This window comes from Oncorhynchus mykiss, chromosome 6 (genome assembly GCF_057628025.1).
Source record: "Oncorhynchus mykiss isolate SJ-2025 chromosome 6, ASM5762802v1, whole genome shotgun sequence".
Classification (NCBI taxonomy): Eukaryota; Metazoa; Chordata; class Actinopteri; order Salmoniformes; family Salmonidae; genus Oncorhynchus; species Oncorhynchus mykiss.
In genome coordinates, this window is record NC_143027.1 from 58,592,741 (window position 1) to 58,614,996 (window position 22,256).

Below are 22,256 nucleotides of genomic sequence, written 5' to 3' on the forward strand. Positions count from 1 at the left end.
TACGATCTTTGTCCCCATGTGCAGTTGCAAACCGTAGTCTGGCTTTTTAATGGCAGTTTTGGAGCAGTGGCTTCTTCCTTGCTGAGCGGTCGATATAGGACTCGTTTTACTGTTTTACTGTGGATATACTGAAGATACTTTTGTACCGGTTTCCTCCGGCATCTTCACAAGGTCCTTTACTGTTGTTCTGGGATTGATTTGCACTTTTCGCACCAAAGTACGTTCATCTCTACGAGACAAAACGCGTCTCCTTCCTGAGCGGTATGACGGCTGTGTGGTCCCATGGTGTTAATACTTGTGTACTATTGTTTGTACAGATGAATGTGGTTCCTTCAGGCGTTTGGATGAACCAGACTTGTGGAGGTCCAAAAAAAATTCTGAGGTCTTGGCTGATTTCTTTTGATTTTCCCATGATGTCAAGCAATGAGGCACTGAGTTTGAAGGTAGTCCTTGAAATACATCCACAGGTACACCTCCATTTGATTCAAATGATGTCAATCATGACACAATTTTCTGTTATTTTCCAAGCTGTTTAAAAGCACAGTCAACTTAGTGTATGTAAACTTCTGACCCACTGTAATTGTGATACAGTGAAATAATCTGTCTTTAAGCAATTGTTGGAAAAATGACTTGTGTCATGCACAAAGTAGATGTCCTAACCGACTTGCCAAAACTATAGTTTGTTAACAAGAAATTTGTGGAGTGGTTGAAAAACGAGTTTTAATGACTCCAACCTAAGTGTATGTAAACTTCCGACTTCAACTGTATGTAATTTTCAAACATTCTAATAATTTGTTTTCCTCATCAATCTACACATAATGCACCATAATGACAAAGCGAAAACAGGTATTTAGAATTTTTTGCAAATGTATTAAAAATAAAATTGTGCATAAGTAAGTAAGACCTTTTGCTTTGAGACTTGACATTGAGCTCAGGTGCATTCTGTTTCCATTGATCATCCTGGAGATGTTTGTACAACTTGATTGGAGTCCACCTGTGGTAAATTCAATTGATTTGACATGATTTGGAAAGGCACACACCTGTCTATATAAGGTCCCATAGTTGACAGGGCATGTCAGAGCAAAAACCAAGTCATGAGGTCGAAGTAATTGTCTGTAGAGCTCTGAGACAGGATTGTGTTGAGGCAACGATCTAGGGAAGAGGAGCAATAAATGTCTGCAGCATTTAAGGTCCCCAAGAACACAATGGCCACTATCATTCTTAAATAGAAGAAGTTTGGAACCACCAAGACACTTCCTAGAGCTGGCCAAACTGAGCAATCGGGGGAGAAGAGCCTTGGTCACAGAGGTGACCAAGAACCCAATCGTCATTCACGCTCCAGAGTTCCCCTGTGGAGATGGGAGAACTTTCCAGAAGGACAACCGTCTCTGCAGCACTCCACCAATCAGGCCTATATGGTAGAGTGGCCAGACGGATGCCCCTCCTCAGTAAAAGGCACACGACAGCCAGCTTGGAATTTTCCAAAAGGGACCTAAAAGGCTCTCGGGCCATGAGAAAGATTCTCTGGTCTAATGAAACCAAGATCGAACTCTTTGGCCTGAAGGTCAAGCGTCAAGTCTGGAGGAAACCTGGCACCATCCCTACGGTGAAGCATGGTGGTGGCAGCATCATGCTGTTGGGATGTCTTTCAGCGGGAGGGACTGGGAGACTAGTCGGGATTGAGGCAAAGATGAGCGGAGCAAAGTACAGAAAAAACTGAATATCCTTGATGAAACCCTGCTCCAGAGCGCCCAGGACCTCAGACTGGGCCGAAGATTCCCCTTCATATAGGAAATGACCCTAAACACATAGCCCAGACAATGTAGGAGTGGCTTCGGGACAAGTCTCTGAATGTCCTTGAGTGGCATTGAACACCGATCGAGCATCTCTGGAGAGACCTGAAAAAAGCTGTGCAGCGACGATCCCCGTCCAACCTGACAGAGCTTGAGAGGATCCGCAGAGAAAAATGGGAGAAACTCTACAAATACAGGTGTGCCAAGCTTGTAGTGTCCTATCCAAGAAGTCTCGAGGCTGTGATCGCTGCCAAAAGTGCTTCGACACAGTACTGAGTAAAGGGTCTGAACACTGAATACCGTTTTTTCTGTTTTTAGTACATCTGCAAAAAAAAAAAAAAATCTAAAAAGTGAAGGGGTCTGAATACTTTCTGAATGCACTGTGTATGAACATATTTTAACAAGAGTTGATGTTGCTAAAATGCTGTCAGTTCCACTGTAAGTTTCTGCTCAGGCACTATAATGTTCAGTAAGTGTGTGCCATCAGCTGTCCTCAAGGTGGTTTTCTTCTCGGCACAGTCCCAGTGTCCCTGTTCCCAAATGGAACGCTTGAAGCTATATTCTGGTCAGATGCTCTGAGTGTTGTGACTTGCATGTGAAGAGTACGATGAAGGAATACTGCGGCAGGAGGTATGCCCGAGTTCAATATTAGCTGTGGGCCTACTGCTGCGCCGAAAGCCTCATTGACAGCTATTCATTTCCAGGAGCCCCATAAAGAGTCATGGGATAGCATGTGAAACCACAGCCGGCCACCTTGTGACAGAGCAGAAAATGGCTGGATGATGTTTGTGACTGAGGAAATAGAGGAAGGGAGGGGGAGGAAGAGGTGAAAGAGAGACACCCCGTGATATAAACAATCCAGCACTCTTAAAGCAACAGTCTAATCATCCTTTGCCAAACTGATTCTCTGATACGGATGTGAATGTAGGCTTATCCTCATACAGTACACTCTTTAGAGTGACTCGTGTTAGATAGGTACTATTGTATTAGGTACAGAGGCGTGGAAGTCAAAATAATGTTCTGCCGGTGTGACCTCAGCAACAGACAGACCCACCGCAGTCACGGTGGAGTGCCAGGTCTGTGCTGTCACGGCAACCAGCAGCACCGTCAGTTTGAGAGGGTGGTGATTGATTTGGGAAGGGAACGAAGGCAGGGAACGAGGGTTCTGTGGGTTCTATTCAAGGCTCTACTTTTTTCTGACTGTCTCTCCAGTGAGAGGAATGGGAAAAACACTGTTGTGCATCAACCACACACTCCTATCTGCATTGCCGTCCTCACACTGAACCCACCTGCCAGAAAGGCCTAATTGGGCTTTAAGCTAGTGAACAGTATTAGGATCTTGCCGGGCAACTGGCAGAGTTTATCCACTTAGGTTATTTCCTAAAGTTCATCAACAGTGCAGACGGAATGAAAACGAGGGTCTCTACAGTTTTTCATTTGTTTTCTCACCGTCTCTCAAAGACTGATGAGTAGGAACATTTCACACAGCGGACAGGATAGTGTGTATAGCTAACCCGCCAGTGTGTCTGGGCGTTTTACTCGTGGGCACACTCAGACAAAACTGGCACCACCTATAATTTCATTTTTTTATTTCACCTTTATTTAACCAGGTAGGCTAGTTGAGAACCAGTTCTCATTTACAACTGCGACCTGGCCAAGATAAAGCATACAAGTGTGAACAGACAACAACACAGAGTTACACATGGAGTAAACAATAAACAAGTCAATAACACAGTAGAAAAAAAGAGTCTATATACAGTGCCTTGCGAAAGTATTCGGCCCCCTTGAACTTTGCGACCTTTTGCCACATTTCAGGCTTCAAACATAAAGATATAAAACTGTATTTTTTTGTGAGGAATCAACAACAAGTGGGACACAATCATGAAGTGGAACGACATTTATTGGATATTTCACACTTTTTTAACTAATCAAAAACTGAAAAATTGGGCGTGCAAAATTATTCAGCCCCCTTAATTAAGTTAATACTGTGTAGCGCCACCTTTTGCTGTGATTACAGCTGTAAGTCGCTTGGGGTATGTCTCTATCAGTGGCAAACTTTAAACGACACTTTTTATGGATATCTTTAAGAAATGGCTTTCTTCTTGCCACTCTTCCATAAAGGCCAGATTTGTGCAATATACGACTGATTGTTGTCCTATGGACAGAGTCTCCCACCTCAGCTGTAGATCTCTGCAGTTCATCCAGAGTGATCATGGGCCTCTTGGCTGCATCTCTGATCAGTCTTCTCCTTGTATGAGCTGAAAGTTTAGAGGGACAGCCAGGTCTTGGTAGATTTGCAGTGGTCTGATACTCCTTCCATTTCAATATTATCGCTTGCACAGTGCTCCTTGGGATGTTTAAAGCTTGGGAAATATTTTTGTATCCAAATCCGGCTTTAAACTTCTTCACAACAGTATCTCGGACATGCCTGGTGTGTTCCTTGTTCTTCATGATGCTCTCTGCGCTTTTAACGGACCTCTGAGACTATCACAGTGCAGGTGCATTTATACGGAGACTTGATTACACACAGGTGGATTGTATTTATCATCATTAGTCATTTAGGTCAACATTGGATCATTCAGAGATCCTCACTGAACTTCTGGAGAGAGTTTGCTGCACTGAAAGTAAAGGGGCTGAATAATTTTGCACGCCCAATTTTTCAGTTTTTGATTTGTTAAAAAAGTTTGAAATATCCAATAAATGTCGTTCCACTTCATGATTGTGTCCCACTTATTGTTGATTCTTCACAAAAAAATACAGTTTTATGTCTTTATGTTTGAAGCCTGAAATGTGGCAAAAGGTTGCAAAGTTCAAGGGGGCCGAATACTTTCGCAAGGCACTGTACATTGTGTGCAAAAGGCATGAGGAGGTAGGCGAATAATTACAATTTTGCAGATTAACACTGGAGTGATAAATGATCAGATGGTCATGTGCAGGTAGAGATACTGGTGTGCAAAAGAGCAGAAAAGTAAATAAATAAAAACAGTATGGGGATGAGGTAGGTCAATTGGGTGGGCTATTTACCGATGGACTATGTACAGCTGCACCGATCGGTTAGCTGCTCAGATAGTAATGCAGCCTCCCAGGCAGGTCAGTGACCCCTCCCTTGTCCCAGAGTGGAAGAATGGCAGAAAGGCATAGCGAGGGAGTAGAGTAAATAGAGGAATATCACATGGGGCGTCCCCTCCTTTCCCCTTCAGGAGAGAGAAGAGGAGGGGGGAGGAGGGTTGGGCGTCCCCTCCTTTCCCCTTCAGGAGAGAGAAGAGGAGGGGGGAGGAGGGTGGGGCGTCCCCTCCTTTCCCCTTCAGGAGAGAGAAGAGGAGGGGGGAGGAGGGTGGGGCGTCCCCTCCTTTTCCCTTCAGGAGAGAGAAGAGGAGGGGTGAGGAGGGTGGGGCGTCCCCTCCTTTTCCCTTCAGGAGAGAGAAGAGGAGGGGAGGAGGGTGGGGCGCCCACAGCAGGGGCTGTATTAATGACACCTTTACTGTCCACACACACACACACACCACGCATGCTCGCACACACACGCTACTTTCGATCTTTGAGTCTTTCACGGGCATTTTAAGGTTTGCATGTAAAATAGATGCAGTAGGAACTTAGTAGGTTGCATGCTTTATGGCAGTGGGATATGGACCTGCTCAATTCATGAATCCTTCTCCACGCCGCCACTCAGCCCTGTCCGTGTGTGTTTTGATCTACTGCTCTCCACCCAGTGACTTCATCAGGGCATTAATAAAGCTCCATAAATATGCAGTGCAGACCGGCTTGGCCTCCTCTCCCCCATGTGTTAACTGAACACATCTTGTGCTGTGTTGCTCTGTGCTTCACCTACCATTGGGGACAAGTTACAGTGTTTATGAGACCGGAGAATTGTCTGCGTTAGTGAGTGTTTTGGACTGGCGGTGGTGTATTATATCAGATGGTGTGTGTGTGTGTGGTATGTTTGGAGTGGTTGCATACTGCAGTATTTTACAGGAAGCTGTGAATGTGGGGGGCTGTCTGTGTGTTGGGGCAGTGGGTTGGGCAGAGACTAGCAACAGTGGCTGGGTTGGTTGTCTGCTTCCGCGGTCGGCTCACATGCCTTATCTCCAGGAAATACACTTGAGGAGATCTTGGAAACCACTAGCAGCTGTCCCACAGAACAGATGAAAAGACCGGGTCAGGAATCAGGATGTACGATTAGCAACTGCGATTTCACATTCACACACTTTCCTACTACTACGGAGAACACGTGGCTGGAGGTCTGATGTGTGGATGTCTGTGTAGTATTGACTCCTGTTGAGTCCTATTGCTGTTTGTTTAGGCCCGAGTGTTGATTCCACAGGTCAGAGTCTGCAGGGGCGTGTGGATGTTAGCTGTTAGCACCACTGTGTGTGTTTGAACAGCTGCCACTCCACTCCCTCTCGGTGGAGACTTGGCTTATTCTATCTTATCTGCAAGGAAATACTCAAGGCTGTGGTGAGGGAACAGGCTGAATTGTATTAGCACCCTAAAGGTGCCTGCAGCCTGACAGGGTGTGTGGCTGAGGAAATCGGGTAGGGAGCAAGAGATGGAGGGAACACTAATGACTGATCACTCCATTCCTGTCTGTCATTCTCCGTGTTACCTTCTCTGTCACCCCGCTCTATCGCTCTTTCCCTTAACCTGTGCCTCCCTCTTTCTCCCACTCCCTCGCACATCCACCCAATGCACCCGCTTCTTGCTCTCTCTTTCTCTCCCTCCCCCTTTCTCTCTATCATATAAACCCTCACCTTGGTGTTGATGACTAAATGTCATGGGAAAAATCAATATGTGCTGGCTTCCTGTGGGTTCCTTGTGGGAGGGGAGTGTTGCAGGGAGGAGGGTTACAGGCAGGGAGGCTAACAGTAAACACAGACTGGCTGTGCTGTGCTGTGCTGTGCTGTGCTGTGCTGGGGCTAGGGCAGGAGCAGATGGGGACGACAGCAGACTACACAGAGGAGAGGAGCTCCTTTCAGGATTAGTTCACTGGCTGTCTCTCTATGAAATGATGACCTATAGCTGAACAGGGTATAGTGACTGAGCTACAGGCTGCCCATACTTTACAAATACAGTGTGTGCTAGGGGGGGTGGCACTTAAATCTTCACAGACTGTCAGATTAAATTTGCTTAATTTTACTCCCATTCTTCACCCTTCTAAGACAAGCATGCACAGACATAGGTGCACACACAAATAGCTACACACATAGCTAGACATACGCTGGCCTAATTTGTTGCCCAGATGTGAGCCTGGAGTTTTTTCTCCCTCCTCATCTTGTTGTTGATCTCTTGCGGATGTTGTTACGAGAGAGAGAGAGGAAGTTAATAAGAATATAAAACAGGAAGGGAATATATTAAAAGGAGCGAACACACACACACACACACACACACACACACACACACACACACACACGCTGTTACACTCTCTCCCCAGCAGTCAGCTCATTAGAATGTGTGAGGAGATCCCTCTCAGCACTGCCTCTCTCTCTCTCTCTCTCTCTATCTCTCACTTTCCCTTTTCCCTGTCTCTCTTTCTTTCTCTCTCCCTTTCTCTCCCTCTTTCACTGCATCTCACTTGCTCCCCTCTCTCTTTTTGCCACTATGTATGCATCTCTCTCCCCCAGTCTCTTTCTCTCTCCCCCAGTCTCTTTCTCTCTCTCTTGCACTCTCTTTCTCTCTCCCCCAGTCTCTTTCTCTCTCTCCTGCACTCTCTTTCTCTCTCCCCCAGTCTCTTTCTCTCTCCCCTGCACTCTCTCAATTTTCAATTTCAAGGTACTTTATTGGCATGACATTAGACACTATTTCAAAGTGAGGTTAGAAAACGCCCCCTCTCATTCCATATGTGTGTGCTGTGTGTTGGGGTGTGTGGGGGGAGGGTAGAGGGTAGCTGGGGGGTAGGGAGTGTTGCCCTGGGCTGGATTAATGAATGGTTGCTATGTAATTATGAATACAGATTCTCTGTATCTTAACAGTGTGTTTTCACAGAGACTGGCCTTTTAGTCTCTCTCTCTCTCTCTCTCTCTCTGTCTCTCTGTCTCTCTATCTCTGTCTCTGTGTGTGTGTTACTGTGCAGTAGTCAATGATTTGACTTTAGGCATCCAAGTGAAGGATGGGCCAGCAATACAGAAGGCTGACTGTCACAAATGAACAAGTACCCCCCCCTTCTCATTCAACACTCTCTGTGTGTAATCAATATACTAGGAGCCAGTCTCTCCCACCAGTCCTAAAGGTATGACTTCACCAAGATTAGGCCAAGGTCACAGGAGCCCCAGATCTCTCATTATGAAATGTGTCAGGTTGATGGCTGTAACGGTGAGGATGGGGTGGACCCGGGGCCAGGGGGCTGGATGCTCGAATTGTATCCTCCTGTCTCTCAGCTCAGGTCACACACGGTGTCAATGAGCCACTGGGAGACAGGAAGTAGTAATATGGCGATATTAGGTTCAGGTGAAGGAGCTGGCTTTCTCTGCACTTATCTGAGGTGGAAGGGTCTGCTTGTCCAACAGAAGTAATCAGATGTAGTTTAGGTAATACCTCTCCCTGATCCTCCCACTCGGGCATGGGTAGGGTTAGGGGTGTAGTCCGAGCCACCCCCGGGTAGAGAGAGAGAGGGGTGTGAATAGGATAATGGATAATTTTGCACGGCCAATTTTTCAGTTTTTGATTTGTTAAAAAAGTTTGAAATATCCAATAAATATCGTTCCACTTCATGATTGTGTCCCACTTGTTGATGATTCTTCACAAAAAAATACCGTTTTATATCTTTATGTTTGAAGCCTGAAATGTGGCAAAAGGTCGCAAAGTTCAAGGGGGCCGAATACTTTCGCAAGGCACTGTATATATATATATATTTTGTTTAGCTTTATCTTTAACTCTGCGTTGTTGTAAAAGGACCCGTAAGTAAGCATGTTAGTCTAGTTGTTTAGGAAGCATGTGACAAATAACAGTTTGGTAACACCACTGGTGTAAAACTCTAGTGTTGCTCGGCTCACCTTTGGAAGCAAGTGAAGTGGCACACTCAGATTCACAGGTCAGCTTCTTCCCAAGTGAACTTTCTCGGCTATAAATAGCCTGTTGTTTATCAGAGCTACAGGTTACTCACTCACAGTCTCACGCACACCCTACGCATACTGTACACTACACTACACACACACACTGCGTAGGCCTCTAAAAAGGCTCTCCTTAATATCTTTATTTGGACTAGGGCAAGAGTGTGTATATTACCTCCAGGTTGCTGCTGTCTGTTGGAGTGAATATTCAACAGACCTCAGTGGGCAGTCTGTTTGGTGGTCTGTCTGGCTTGTCGGTCTGCAGTATACATTACGTTGACTGGACGTTTTCCAAATGTTTCCCTAACCACCTCTGTATTGTGATCTCTTTCAGGCGCCACCAGAGACATTGGATCAGCTCTTACCAGGATGTGCATGCGGCATCGCAGCATCGAGGCCAAACTGCGCCATTTCACCAAGTAAGTCCCGCTCTCTTACGCAGGCATCCTCCTATAGGCCTAGCTCTGTCACTGCCATCACTCCATTAGTGGGGATTGGTCCCAAGAACTGTCAATCACTGCTCTGTGTAAACCATATCTTTGATGATGGTAGCCAACAGTAATGAGTAGTAGCTGTCATCCCATCCATGTTCCTTGGCTGACCTTCTGATAGTCTGTGGTAAGCTTTGGACAAACTGTGACCGTTGATTTTGTTCAGAGGCTACAACAGTATTGACATGAGAATATGTGGTAGGCTTACATTTACATTTAGGTCCTTTAGCAGACACTCTTATCCAGAGAGACTAACAGGACCAATTAGGGTTAAGTGCCTTGCTCAAGGGCACATCGGTTGGAGTGGTCATCCCCAAAGCCAACACCTCCTTTGGCCGCCTTTCCTTCCAGTTCTCTGCTGCCAGTGACTGGAACGAATTGCAAAAATCACTGAAGCTGGATACTTTTCCCTCACTAACTTTAAACATCAGCTATCTGAGCAGCTAACTGATCGCTGCAGCTGTACATAGTCCATCTGTAAATAGCCCACCCAATCTACCTACCTCACCCCCATATTGTTTTTATTTACTTTGCTACTCTTTTGCACACCAGTATCACTACTTACACACCATCTGCTCATCTATCACTCCAGTGTTAATCTGCTAAATTGTAATTACTTTGCTACTATGGCCTATTTATTGCCTTACCTCCTCATGCCATTTGCACACTGTATATAGACTTTCTTTTTTTTCTATTGTGTTATTGACTGTACGCTTGCTTATTCCATGTAACTCTGTGTTGTTGTGTTGCTGTGTTGTTGTTTCAAGCTTTGCTTGATCTTGGCCAGGTCGCAGTTGCAAATGAGAACTTGTTCTCAACTAGTTTACCTGGTTAAATAAAGGTGAAATGAAAAAAATAAAAATCAATAGATTTTTCACCTAGTCGGCTCTGTGATTTGAATCAGCGACCTTTCGAGTTACTGGTCCAACACTCTTAACCGCTATGTTACCTGCTGCCCAGACTCTCTTCATGCTAGAAGAGTGAATTCACACGTGTCATCCTCCACTGAGTGAGGTACCAGTCATGGGTTTTCCATGTAAGTCTATCCCAGTGTTTGGGTCGGGTCTGTGGTAATGTGGAAATAGCAGGGCAGAATACTTGTGCATGTGTGATTTAGACACAGGATCACCTCAGACGGGTTATTCTACACACTATCTAGACTGGAACCCTCTCCCCCTAAAATGAATGATGCCGACAGGAGACGGAAGGAGGAGAAAACAGAATGTGAGGACGAACACGCTCCATTTCCCCCATTCCTCCGCTCCACTCCTCCATCTTCTCCCCCTCCCTCCCTCCCCTCTCCCCGAATCCCAAGCACCTCATTATAGGACATCTGTAGACTATTCTCTCAGACACTTAGGCTAAATGAATGGCACCACCGGCAGCAGCCTGCTCTGTTCTAGACCACACAGTAAACCTCAAAGAAAGGAATCCATTCTATTTAGTTTGCAGTCTCTAATGACTTTTCCAAATCAGAGGCTATTACCATGATGATGATAATGATGATGGTGGTGTCTGTGGTGATGAGCATGATGATGATGATAATAATGATGATGATGATGATGATGGTGTCTGTGATGATGATGATGGTGGTGTCTTGTCGGGGTGTTTACATTCCTTACAAAGCATTTCTGGGAACAAAAGTTTCTCAAAACCGATCTCCTAACCCGTTGACATTGCACCACACTATAAACAGGGATGAAGCACACATCAGCACTGTGCTGTCAGTCTGTGAGTGGTCGACCTGGGAGGCTGCAGTTTCCCCGCTCCACCATGGGACTCCCAGCTCGTCCTGTAGTGACCGGGGTGTGCAGATGTGCAACATACCACAAATAGTGAAGTAGGACGAACCACGAAGGAAAATGTATATAACCGCTTTCCCTTTCCAAAGATCATATATCTTAGAGCTTATATTTTCCATGGTTCATAAGAAAACATATCATTTTTAGAGTTCATCATGGCAAAGATTCATTTTGTCCACGTGTACCATATGATGTGTACCAGATGAAGACAAATTGTTACATTTAAATGGAAAAGAAAATCATTGTAGCCTCCCGAGTGACGCAGCGGTCGAAGGCACTGCATCCCAGTGCCTGAGGCGTCACTACAGACCTGGGCTCGATCCCGGGCTGTGTCATAACCCGGCCGCGACCGTGAGTCCCATAGGGCGGCGCACAATTTGCCCAGCGTCGTCCGGGTTAGGGGAGGGTTTGGCTGGGTGGGGCTTTACTTGGCTCATTGCGCTCTAGCGACTCCTTGTGGCGGGCCGGGCGCCTGCAGGCTGACTCGGTCATCAGTTGAACAGTGTTTCCTCCGACACATTGGTGCAGCTGGCTTCCTTGTTAAGCGGGCGGGTGTAAAGTCGCGCTGTTTGGCGTGTCATGTTTCGAATGACTCATGACTCCGCCCTTCACCTCTCCCGAGCCTGTTTGTCAGTTGCAGCAATGAGACAAGATCGTAATTGGATATCACGAAATTGGGGAGAAAAAGCAGGTTAAGTACAAACATTTTTTTTTTTTTAAGTAAATCATTATTATAACCATTAATTAACACACCCATTGTACCTCGCTCTTTCTCTTTCCCTCTGTCATCCCAGTGCTCTGATGGAGAGCTTGATCACTCCTCTCCAGGACAGGATTGAGGATTGGAAGAAGACCGCCAACCAGCTGGACAAGGACCATGCCAAAGGTGAACAATAATAATAATGATAACAATATTGGATTGGATTTACATAGCGCCTTTCTACCAGCTGAGCTACTCAAAGTGCTTTGCATAGTAAGGGGGAAACTCACCTCATCCAACACCAATGTGTGGCACCCAACCTGGGTAATGCACGGCAACCATTGTCGTGCCAGAACGCTCACCACACATCGGCGAGCATGGTGGAGAGGTGAGGAGTGATATATGCCAAGTAGGAATGAGGGGGGATGACTAGGTGGCCATGATGAAAACATCATGATGGAGGTGAGACACACACAGGGTACTTCAATCATATTCCCCTCTGTCTCCTGGGCCAATATGGATGACGTTCTGTACCCGCTCTCTCCTCCAGAGTACAAGAGATCTCGCCATGAGATCAAGAAGAAGTCCTCAGACACCATGAAACTGCAGAAGAAGGCCCGGAAAGGTAGGCTGCTCCTCTTCTCTCTCGCTCTCTCCGACTGATAACTAGCATGGCTGAACACTCCTAAACTGCCCTCTCCTGCTTTCCAGTGCTCTGAAATCACAGCAGGTTTCGCATTTTGTTTGGGCTGTATAACTATAGGTTAACGCGGACATTCTCTGTAATGTAACAGTCTCAGCTGTGTCTCCCCTTCAGCATGATTTTACAGTAGTAGTAGTGCTGAAAATGTCAAGGTCAAATCCTCAAGGTGAGATCCTTTGCCAAGGCATTGTAGCTGGTTGACGATTACAGTTTGGTCTTTAAAAGGGCCTCAAATCGCCTCAAATCACTCGAGTGAGGGGGTGAAATGAGGGAAGCCGCAGTGAGGGAGAACATAGCTCCACTCCCTGTTAGTGAAGACTGAGGTTATAGAGCAACACTCTCCCCTGGTGGTCAGGATGATAATGACAGGCCTTCCCTCATTCGCGATGATGCAGTTCACTCTGATCCAGCAGCCAATAAATACCGTTGTCTATTTAAGGCTATTTCTAGACAGTTGCCAGGCAGATGCAAGAACCTAAAATGATCAACTGAGGTGTATTTCATCTTAAAACCGGTGGAACATTGATTGTTGGGTTGCTTTACCAGGCTGAATTGTTTTTGATTTTGGCAACAGTGTTTTTGCTCTAACCATGCGCACTTTGGCCGTGAACTGAGCTGTGACGGCTTCCTTGTACTAACCCTAACGATGAGCTCAACGATCTCTGCTCTCTCTCCTTTACCTCTGTCACCCCTCTGACCCCCTGTATGTCCCCCAAATCCTCCTCTCAACCCATCTTTGTTGTCCCTTCCTCTTTCTATTTTTCTCTCCCTCCTCTCTCCCTCTCTCTTTCTCGCTCTCTCTCTGTCTGCGGTTGATTTCCCTTCTGTAGAAATCCAGGGTAAGTATGTGGTTCTCGTCCCACAACACTGCTATGCTATGCTACATCTTCTTCTTGACATGTATTCTGTCTAGAGGGGTTTTCCCATGCCCCCAAAAATACTATTGGGAGATAGTGAAAAGCTAAGTGATTTACATCACTGTAATACATTTGGCCTGACTCACGCATCTTCAGCTAGTTAGGCCTAGTAGCTGTAACCTTTAAAAGTCGGTCTACTTTCTGAGGCCTCTGGGAATGCTGTCCTGTGACCTTTGTGACTCCTGCATGACTTGTTGTTCTAAAGCTCTTTCTGCTCACAGCGCTGGTTGCTGTTGACTAAGGTTCCCCCCCTATCTTCTCTATCATGGCCGTCTCTGATACTACTCCCTGCTGCATGACTTAACATTACAAGACATTTTCCATTATTACTTCTGTATATGTCAGTCTATTTAGTGTCTGTATGCATTTCTGTTTAGCTCATGTAGATACAGTACCAGTGTAGAGTTTGTAGATCATTCTGTCCTGTGTCCATGGTGTCTGTCATTGGCTTGGGGGACCGAGAAGGGAGGGATGAGAGGGGAGAGATTTATCCCTTCAAGCCCAGACACACCATACAGTTCTAATCATTTCTTTCTCTCCTCCTCTCTCTTTTATGTCACACTTTGGTTTTTCCTTGTGACCTCTCTGTTACCCTCTTCTCCTCCTTTTGTCCTCCCTTGTCCCGCTACCTGCATTCTCTCTACATACCCAATCCCCCACTCCCTGAATACTATGCCCCTGCCCTCTGTTTCCCTTTCCCTGCTCCTTGTCCCTGTCCCCTGTGCTCTTCCTCCTGGCTCAACAGGCCGAGGGGACCTGCAGCCCCAGCTGGATAGTGCCATGCATGATGTGAATGACATGTACCTGCTGATGGAGGAGACAGAGAAGCAGGCGGTGCGCAGAGCTCTGGTGGAGGAGAGGGGACGCTTCTGCACCTTCATCGGCTTCCTGCAGCCTGTAGTGGTAAGATGAGGAGGGGAGGCAGGGGCTGTATGGGGAGGGGGAACACCAGGGAGCTGGGGTGAGACATGGGGCCAATCCCTAATCGTCCCTTAAGCCCTACGCTTTATGCACTTGTGGTGATCTGAGAGGATTTGATTGGTATAAGCAATATGGTAAAACTTCCATCTAGCCTATCAGAGGGCGAGGTGGAGCTATTACCAGGTTGCTCATACCAATCAAATCCTATCAAGTCTCCACAAGGGCACAGGATGAAGGGTTTAGGGGATGTTTTGGGATCTGGCCAGAGTGTAGATGAAACAGGAAGACAACAGGAGACTTGTCAGGTGCTGAAACCTAACTTGGGGGGGGGGGGGGGTCAATAAACCACCAGCTAAAATATGTTGACATTGCCCTCTAGTGTTGAGTCAAAGCTGAACAGTTGCAGTCATTCACATAAGGCCAGTGCTATTGCCATATATAATAACACTGAAATGAGTCTCGTTGTTTTGACCAGAATGGAGAGATTGCCATGCTGGGAGAGATCACTCACCTTCAGGCCATTATTGATGACCTCACTGTGCTGACCACTGATCCCCACAAACTGCCCCCCGCCAGCGAGCAGGTACCAACACTCTCTTCTAAGATATTTGTATTATTTTTAGCCTAGTATTTTAGTATAATGCTCCATATCTCAGTCCCACCGTCTAGACAGAGGTCATTAGATGCTAGATGGAACAATGCTTGTGTGATAGAGTGAAATGTGCCATAACAAGAATAGCATCATAATGTGCACCAGCAAGCAATATGCTATTCATTTATCCGAATGTGATAATATGACCAGTGTGCTCTATTGATGTCTGTTTGTACAGAGTTAGATTAGTAATGCGTAGGAGTTCCTATAAGGGAAGCGTGCAGTTTACCAGCTCGCTCATTACAACTGAAGCTAATGCTACACGTCCATGTGAATCATTCTCATACCCCCCCCCCCCTTTCAGGCAAAAATGCGTAACTGAATTGTTTCCAGCAGCACAGTTACAGTCACCAACTCTCTGGTTAACACGAAAACTGCCTAACTAGCTCTGCTAGGGCGAGTAAAATGGTCATAGGGGTCTCATTTATGTCTGGAAGTAGCTAGCAAGCTAGCCAATATTAGCTTGGGTGCTTGACTGCTGTTGTAAGGCCAGAACGCTCAAATCAACCCTACTCCTCGGCCCGAACGTCCAGTGTGCGCTCCGAGTGCGAAACGGTCTGAATTTACACACTGACAATCTGACAACGCACTGAATTTATGAGCGTCACATTGTACAGCGCCATATTTTCTGCTCCATCCTAACGGAAACCCAGAGGGTTTTTTGTTTTCATGGAATAGAAACACCATAATATGAATCAAATTAATTAACTTCTTACGGATCATTGGAACTCTAGCCTCCCACCTCGACAACTTCCGGTGAAATTGCAGAGTACCAAATTCAAACGACAGAAACCGTAATATTACACATTCATAAAAATACAAGTGTCATACATCATTTAAAAGCTAAACTTCTTGTTAATCCAGCCGCTTTGTCAGATTTCAAAAAGGCTTTACGGCAAAAGCACACCATGCGATTATCTAAGGACTGCGCCCCGCATTACATACATTTTCCAACCAAGCAGAGGTGTCAGGAAAGTCAGAAATAGCAATAAAATAAATCACTTACCTTTGAAGATCTTCATCTGGCTGCAATCACAAGGGTCCCAGCTACATAACAAATGGTCCTTTTGTTCGATAAAGTTCTTCTTTATATCCCAAAAAAGTAAGTTTCATTGGCGAGCTTGACTCAGTAATCCACCGGTTTCCCTCGTTCAAAATGCACACAAATGAATACCGTAAATTACCAAAATCTTCTTCCAAACATATCAAACAACATTCCTAATCAATCCTCAGGTACCCTAATATGTAAATAAACGATACAATTTAAGACGGAGAATACCGGAGACCATTACCGGAGACAAAGTGCACGCCCTCACTGGAATGCGCAACAAACACTACAGCCAAAATGGGAGCCACTTTGAAAAACTACAAATTCTAGCTAAATTTTCAAAAAACAAGCCTGAAACGCTTTCTAAAGACTGCAGTTCCTAGATGTCAGCAATCTGGGAGTCTTCCTTTTATATTCCCATTCCCAGCCATTGGAATAAGTGGGTTTTCACCTGCCATATCAGTTCTGTTATACTCACAGACATTATTTTAACAGTTTTGGAAACTATCTAATACTACCAATTATGTGCATATCCTAGCTTCTGGGCCTGAGTAACAGGCAGTTTACTTTGGGCACCTCATTCATCCAAACTTCCGAAATAATGCCCCCTAGTCCGAAGAAGTTAATCAAGTACCAGTCAAAAGTTTGGACACAGCTACTGATTCCAGGATTTTTCTAAATTTTTACTATTTTCTACATTGTAGAATAATAGTGAATCAATCCAATTTTAATCAAATGTATTTATAAAGCCCTTCTTACATCAGCTGATGTCACAAAGTGCTGTACAGAAACCCAGCCTAAAACCCCAAACAGCAAGCAATGCAGGTGTAGAAGCACGGTGGCTAGGAAAAACTCCCTTGAAAGGCCAGAACCTAGGAAGAAACCTAGAAAGGAACCAGGTTATGAGGGGTGGCCATTCCTCTTCTGGCTGTGCCGGGTGGAGATTATAACAGAACATGGCCAAGATTTTCAAATGTTCATAGGTGACCAGCAGGGTCAAATAATAATAATCACAGTGGTTGTAGAGTGTGCAACAGGTCAGCACCTCAGGAGTAAACGTCACTTGGCTTTTCATAGCCGTTCATTCAGAGTATCTCTACCGCTCCTGCTGTCTCTAGAGAGTTGAAAACAGCAGGTCTGGGACAGTAGTACGTCCGGTGGACAGGTCAGAGTTCCATAGCCGCAGGCAGAACAGTTGAAACTGGAGCACCAGCACGACCAGGTGGACTGGGGACAGCAAGGAGTCATCATGCCAGGTAGTCCTGAGGCATATGTCCTAGGGCTCAGGTCCTCCGAGAGAGAGAAAGAAAGAGAGAGGGAATTACAGAGAGAATACTTAAATTCACAGAGGACACCGGATAAGACAGGCGGTATACTCCAGATATAACAAACTGACCCTAGCCCCCCGACACATAAACTATTGCAGCATAAATACTGGAGGCTGAGACAGGAGGGGTCGGGAGACACTGTGGCCCTGTCTGACATGGCCAAGCAGGCAGGATATAACCCCACCTACTTTGCCAAAGCACAGCCCCCACACCACTATAGGGATATCGCCAACCACCAACTTACCATCCTGAGACAAGGCCGAGTATAGCCCACAGAGATCTCCCCCACAGCACAACTCAGGGGGTGCGGCCAACCCGGACAGGAAGATCACATCAGTGACTCAACCCACTCAAGTGACGCACCCCTCCTAGGGATGGAATGGAAGAGCACCAGTAAGCCAGTGACTCAGCCCCTGTAATAGGGTTTGAGGCAGAGAATCCCAGTGGAGAGAGGGGAACCGGCCAGCCAGAGACAGCAAGAGCGGTTCGTTGATCCAGTGCCTTTCTGTTCACCTTCACACTCCTGGGCCAGACTACACTCAATCATAGGACCTACTGAAGAGATGAGTCTTCGATAAAGACTTAAAAGGTTGAGACTGAGTCTGCGTCTCTCACATGGATAGGCAGACCATTCCATTAAAATGGAGCTCTATAGGAGAAAGCTCTGCCTCCAGCTGTTTGCTTAGGATTTCTATGGACAATAAGGAGGCCTGCGTCTTGTGACCGTAGCGTACGTGTAGGTATGTACGGCAGGACCAAATCAGAAAGATAGGTAGGAGCAAGCCCATGTAATGCTTTGTAGGTTAGCAGTAAAACCTTGAATCAGCCCTTGTGAAGACATCACAACTATGAAATAACACATATGGATTCAGTTAAGAACTCATTCTTATTTACAAGGACAGCCTACCGTCTCCCAGGTGCCTGCAATATGGAAGACTATCAAATGCTTCTCAAAGTTGCCCTCTGGTGGTGAAACTAGCAATAACTTGCATTAACAGAAAAAAAATGGCTGACAAATAGATAAAGTGCCACAGAATGCTGCGTTATCCATCAAGGTGTGCCGCAGTATGACGCAACTTTTAAAGGATGAACCACTGTATAACACTTATATGGTGCCAATTGGATTGACTCTCTCTCTCTCTCCCAGGTGATCAAAGACCTGAAGGGTTCAGACTACAGCTGGTCCTACCAGACCCCTCCCTCCTCCCCCAGCAGTTCTGGCTCCAGGAAGAGCAGCATGTGCAGGTACGAACCGGAGGGAGACAGGACACATGGGCAAGAAATACAGACATTTGTATTGACATGGATTCATTTGATTTGATCAACAAAGGGGGATTCTTTGTTTTTGTTCTGAGCCTAGGTGTGTGGATGACGTGTTGTAGGCTATGTGAGTGTGAACATGCAGTATGTCTGACAATGAAAGTGACAGCGAAAGTGTGTCAGTGAGAGGTGCCGTTCAGATAAGTGTCGTATCTTAGGGGAAAAAAAGGCGCCCCTGCATGTCTGCGCACGTCTGTCTGTATGAGTGTCTGCTGAGCGTCTGTCTGTATGAGTGTCTGCTGAGCGTCTGTCTGTCTGCTGGTCCATATGTCTGTTATGTCATCTGTCCTCACAGAGTTTAATCACAAATGGTACCATATGGCATGCAACACTCAGAGCACTAAACATTTTTTTTCCTGTATTTTTTCACTTAGTGGTGAAAATTACAACTTTATTTCAACTTAAAAAGACTTGTTTGATGATAACAAATAGCACATGACATGTATATTACAATGTTAGGGAGTGTTTTTCAAAATAATCCCTGTTTCCATGTGTGATGAAGTAGGACACTTGTTAGGTCTGAAGTGGTGTTCTCTGTTCTGAACAAGTATCTCTCAGGCTTGTCACGGCAGTGCTCTGATGTGGTGACATGGTCTATGTGTCTGTGTGTTTATGTGTGTGTGTCGCTTGTGTCACTGTCTGGGAGGCCATGTCTTTGGGCATGCCAGCTACCCTGCCCTGTACCCTGTGTGTCTAATCTACCCATGCTTGGTTCTCACATGTTCTCACACTCTCTTAACTTGTCTTTTCCATGTTTCCTCCTCCTCTCCCTCCCCAACCCTCTACCTCTGACCCCCCTCTACGCTCAACATGTCTATCCCCATCCCTGCATGTGTGTGTGTGTGTGTCTCCCAACCTCTCCACTCTACATTCACACTTACGCTTGGTGTTCTGTGTGTTTGTCCTCTTCTCTATTTCCTGTGGTTTGATCACTTCCTATTCTTCTGTATTTGCACGGCCTCTTTCTCTTCCTGTGTGTTTGGCTTCTCTACTCTCTGTGCCTCTTTCCCTCCTATTCTGGTTGGGTTCCCTTATTTCACTGCTGCTGCTCTACTTTCAACTCCAACTTGGAAATGTCCTCATCTTAACCTCTGCCCATCATATAAACTACCTGTCTTATATATGAACTCTACCCATCATATAAACTACCTGTCTCTTATATGAACTCTACCCATCATATAAACTACCTATCTCTCTTATATGAACTCTAACCATCATATAAACTACCTGTCTCTTATATGAACTCTACCCATCATATAAACTACCCGTCTCTCTTATATGAACTCTACCCATCATATAAACTACCCATCATATAAACTACCCGTCTCTCTCATATGAACTCTACCCATCATATAAACTACCCGTCTCTCTTATATGAACTCTACCCATCATATAAACTACCTTGCTCTCTCATATGAACTCTACCCATCATATAAACTACCTGGCTCTCTCATATGAACTCTGCCCATCATATAAACTACCTGTCTTATATATGAACTCTACCCATCATATAAACTACCTATCTCTCTTATATGAACTCTAACCATCATATAAACTACCTGTCTCTTATATGAACTCTACCCATCATATAAACTACCCGTCTCTCTTATATGAACTCTACCCATCATATAAACTACCCATCTTATAAACTACCCGTCTCTCTCATATGAACTCTACCCATCATATAAACTACCTGTCTCTCTTATATGAACTCTACCCATAATATAAACTACCCGTCTCTCTCATATGAACTCTACCCATCATATAAACTACCCGTCTCTCTTATATGAACTCTACCCATCATATAAACTACCCATCATATAAACTACCTGTCTCTCTCATATGAACTCTACCCATCATATAAACTACCTGTCTCTTATATGAACTCTACCCATCATATAAACTACCTATCTCTCTCATATATACTCTACCCATCATATAAACTACCTGTCTCTTATATGAACTCTACCCATCATATAAACTACCCGTCTCTCTCTTATGAACTCTACCCATCATATAAACTACCCGTCTCTCTTATATGAACTCTACCCATCATATAAACTACCCATCATATAAACTACCCGTCTCTCTCATATGAACTCTACCCATCATATAAACTACCTGTCTCTCTCATATGAACTCTACCCATCATATAAACTACCTGTCTCTCTCATATGAAATCTACCCATCATATAAACTACCTGTCTCTCATATGAACTCTACCCATAATATAAACTACCCGTCTCTCTCATATATACTCTACCCATCATATAAACTACCTGTCTCTCTCATATGAACTCTACCCATCATATAAACTACCCATCATATAAACTACCCGTCTCTCTCATATGAACTCTACCCATCATATAAACTACCTGTCTCTCTCATATGAACTCTACCCATCATATAAACTACCCGTCTCTCTTATATGAACTCTACCCATCATATAAACTACCCGTCTCTCTCATATGAACTCTACCCATCATATAAACTACCCATCATATAAACTACCCGTCTCTCTTATATGAACTCTACCCATCATATAAACTACCTATCTCTCTTATATGAACTCTACCCATCATATAAACTACCTGTCTCTCTCATATGAACTCTACCCATCATTTACACTACCCATCATATAAACTACCTATCTCTCTTATATGAACTCTACCCATCATATAAACTACCCGTCTCTCTCATATGTACTCTACCCATCATATAAACTACCCATCATATAAACTACCTGTCTCTCATATGAACGCTTCCCATCATATAAACTACCCATCATATAAACTACCCGTCTCTCTCATATGAACTCTTCCCATCATATAAACTACCCGTCTCTCTCATATGAACTCTACCCATCATATAAACTACCCATCATATAACCTACCCATCTCTCTCCTGAACTCTTCCCATCATATAAACTACCCATCATATAAACTACCCGTCTCTCTCATATGAACTCTACCCATCATATAAACTACCCATCATATATACTACCCATCATATAAACTACCCATCTCTCTCATGAACTCTTCCCATCATATAAACTACCCATCATATAAACTACCCGTCTCTCTCATATGAACTCTACCCATCATATAAACTACCCATCATATAAACTACCCGTCTCTCTCATATGAACTCTACCCATCATTTAAACTACCCATCATATAAACTACCCGTCTCTCTCATATGAACTCTACCCATCATATAAACTACCCATCATATAAACTACCTGTCTCTCTCATATGAACTCTACCCATCATATGAACTACCCATCATATAAACTACCCGTCTCTCTCATATGAACTCTACCCATCATATAAACTACCTGTCTCTCTCATATGAACTCTTCCCATCATATAAACTACCCATCATATGAACTCTACCCATCATATAAACTACCCATCATATAAACTACCCGTCTCTCTCATATGAACTCTACCCATCATTTAAACTACCCATCATATAAACTACCCATCTCTCTCATATGAACTCTACCCATCATATAAACTACCCGTCTCTCTCATAT

General features: G+C 44.9%; 1 protein-coding gene across 4 annotated transcripts in view; it reads left to right on the forward strand.

Annotated features, from left to right (window-relative positions):
• The window catches only part of LOC110526245 (protein MTSS 2), a 93,625-nt gene that overhangs the window by 61,481 nt on the left and 9,888 nt on the right, over positions 1-22,256 (forward strand). For all 4 annotated transcript variants that reach the window (XM_036980608.2, XM_090238424.1, XM_090238423.1 and 1 more), the window contains exons 4-9: positions 9,171-9,255; positions 11,924-12,015; positions 12,380-12,454; positions 14,195-14,352; positions 14,846-14,953; positions 18,546-18,643. In XM_036980608.2, the coding sequence (XP_036836503.2) occupies positions 9,171-9,255; positions 11,924-12,015; positions 12,380-12,454; positions 14,195-14,352; positions 14,846-14,953; positions 18,546-18,643 (616 nt within the window). The remainder of the gene's footprint in view (positions 1-9,170; positions 9,256-11,923; positions 12,016-12,379; positions 12,455-14,194; positions 14,353-14,845; positions 14,954-18,545; positions 18,644-22,256) is intronic.